General features: G+C 32.6%; 1 protein-coding gene across 1 annotated transcript; it reads left to right on the top strand.

Moving 5' to 3' along the window:
- The first annotated feature begins 375 nt into the window (after positions 1 to 375).
- On the top strand, positions 376 to 1,964 carry LOC134272465 (uncharacterized). The gene is made up of 3 exons (XM_062754692.1): positions 376 to 1,045; positions 1,863 to 1,902; positions 1,940 to 1,964. The coding sequence occupies exons 1-3, from the start codon at positions 376 to 378 to the stop codon at positions 1,962 to 1,964; spliced, it is 735 nt and encodes a 244-aa protein (XP_062610676.1).
- The last annotated feature ends 1,046 nt before the right edge of the window (positions 1,965 to 3,010 follow it).

Raw genomic sequence — 3,010 nt, 5'->3', positions numbered from 1 at the left:
ATCAGCTACCTGTACGTATCTCAGAAGATAATTTACTCAGTGTTGAATTAAGAAATCTTTATGCAGCTGCGAGCCAGGATGACTCAAATAAAACTATCCAGAATGTTAACTTCCTTTTTTGAATTAAAATATGCTCATATTGAATGACACTTCACATTGAATAGTGGTTTTTCACGGGGTGTTTAAAGTATTATTCTAAACTAGTAGAGGGAAAATCAATACTTCGGTACATTTAGGTGCATTCATACAAAGGTGTAAACATTGTGAGGATGTTTTCCCGTGTGCTAACCTTTAAAGTGAAGAAACAGTCAAAGATGGATAAATTTTATAAATCCATCTGTAATAAAAACATCGATACTTTTCGAAAGAAGTGGTATGAACGTGGATGTTAAGGTAGTCGTCCGTATGGTGTCAGAACAAGGGTTTGTTGAAGGACTTCGCTTCATAATAAAGGAACGAGGTACAGAATGTCTTAATCTCGGAAAAGATCACGACGTGTTTCATGTTGCATGCAAAGCTGAACAAATAGAGGTTGTAAAGTTTTTGCTAGCCCTGGAGGAATTTGAGAATACTACATTACTTAACAGTGAATTTTGGGGCGGTTTATCCAAATTGTCTGAGGCAAATATAATCGAAATTATAAGTGAATTACTGGTATGTGGAAAATTTGACATAAATAAAACAACGGTACCACCACAAGGCGTTTCTCTACTTTTTCATGCAATTGAAAATAATAGGAAGCTATTAGCAGATTATCTCATTCAACAGGGAGCCGATGTTTCATTTGTTGGTAGAAGTGGTTTGCTAGGAACTATCAGTTGTACTTGCCTCTCAGCAATACAAATGCCATCTGTTCTTCCGGATGTACTGAAAAGAGGTGGAAATGCTAATGATGTGTACGATAAAAACGGACAGTCAATTCTGATGCTGGCATTTGAAAATTACGCTGACCGAAGAACGATTGAAGAACTTGTACGTGCCGGAGCAAATTTAACCTGGAGAGATAACTCTGGAAAAACAACCCTTTCCATGTTAAAATCACTAGGTTAGGAATTTTCGATCCAAAGGATCATGTCTGTTTAAAATATGTCCTGCGCTTGTCTATCTTCCTTTTCGTTCGCAATCTAAGTCTTGTTCTTAACTCTTCCAGAAGCATTTGTTCATTTAAAACCAAATACTGAGGGGGGGGGGGGTAATTCAGGGTCGTGTAAAAAAAAATTGCATCGTTAAGTGAATGAAAAGACTTCTAAAATCATCAAAGATAGAGCAAAGCTCATGATTTCTAATTATAAAGAAAAAATACACACCGATTTTTTGGTTCAACATTTATTTATCAGACTAAATGTAAATGAACAGGTGGTTTGTAGGGCAGCTGCCAGGAATTGGGGCTTGACTAAGCTCCCTCTATAGCAATACATAATAATAAACCTTAAAAGCACCTCTCTGGATGCTTTATATTTTTAAATACAAAGTCACTGTAATTTCTCTGTTATATATATTTCACAGTTTGTTGGTATTATGAAATGAAAATAAAATTATAAAAAAAAAAATACAAAGTCACACATATAATTTTTCCTCTAATATAAAGAACAGGTATAAGAATTCAGTTGTATTGCATGTAAATCAAATAATATATGTATAAAATTATATATGAATATGGTATCAAATTTGCATGAGACATGATTTTCAATCATTTCAATTTCAATGAAAACCAAAGAATAATAATAATTATAAAAAAAAAACGTGACTGACAATTTTGAACAGGAAAACGAATATGCAAGTAATATTAAGATTCATTAATGCACAGCATCACTCTTACTTCAATAATCTCATCATAAATCTAATACACGTGTATATTACAGATCAGTTCTATGGTGTTTTGGATGCAGGCGTCCAACTAAAGTATATCGAACAACTATATGAATTTTCTACGTTGGAGTTCATCTTTACGAGTAAAAATATAATAAAATATATGAGACTCCTCTTAGAGAAAAAATTCCATTTGAAGACCAAAGGCGCTAAAATTGACTGGAATGGAATGACTAAGCTCATTAGCATTTTACAGCAAGGTAAAATGTATTTCAACACACAGATCATCTGTCTTTACGAAGTTAAAAAAAATATCGAATTAGAGTTCATTTTATGTCTGATATAAATAAGATTTTTGATGATGATAAGGATGAATTAAAATACAGAAATCTTTTCAGAATGTTTCTAATTATTTATTGTTTACTGAATTGATATTATACGATATAGTAAAGGATCATTTATAATTTCAGTATACATGAAGTCTTCTAAAAGTCTTTTCGAGATTAAAAGTTTCATTGATTACCAGAAATTACCCACTGTCTAAGCTTACAGATGACATGATCCATAGAAAATCTCATTTCTCAGTCGGTTCACTATGATTTTATACACACATCCATGACATAGTTTGAAGATATGGCTTTTAATTAATCACTTTCTCCTGTGCATCAAGTATATCCTCATTTTGCGATGGGAAACAAATATTATTTTTATAATTCAACATTTTAAAGGTACATGTGATAAGATACTTTTAAATTAAAATTCTGTGACCTCGACTTTTTTTTGATTAAATTTGATCTGGAACAGAACTTATCTATCACTAAAGTCGCTTAAAAATTCTTTTGATTTTACACGATTTATTTTACCATTAAAGAGCTTATTAAATAAAACGAAGAAGACTGATTCAGTTTTCATTGGATTTTACAGTTGAAGTATCAAAAGGTTCTACATGTGAAGCTGCTCATCATCTGCTTGACCTTGGAGCTAAGACAGATAACTTCTTATCGAGTATGATAATGGCAGCTTCAAATGATGAAGAGTGGCTAAACTTAGGAAGAAGATTGTTAAAGTCCGGTGCTGACCCAAATGACAAAACGACGAAGGGACAATCTGCCCTTTCAGTTGCTATTCAAAGAAATTTATATGCGTTGTCGGAGGAACTAATTAAATATGGTGCTAATGTTAACTTTACTGATCGTGGTGG

Source organism: Saccostrea cucullata, unplaced genomic scaffold, assembly GCF_032062105.1.
Source record: "Saccostrea cucullata isolate Sc308-1 unplaced genomic scaffold, CSIRO_AGI_Scuc_v1 ctg6568, whole genome shotgun sequence".
Lineage (NCBI taxonomy): Eukaryota > Metazoa > Mollusca > Bivalvia > Ostreida > Ostreidae > Saccostrea > Saccostrea cuccullata.
Note: the sequence above shows the minus strand (reverse complement) of the source record. Positions and strands in the feature narration are given on the sequence as shown.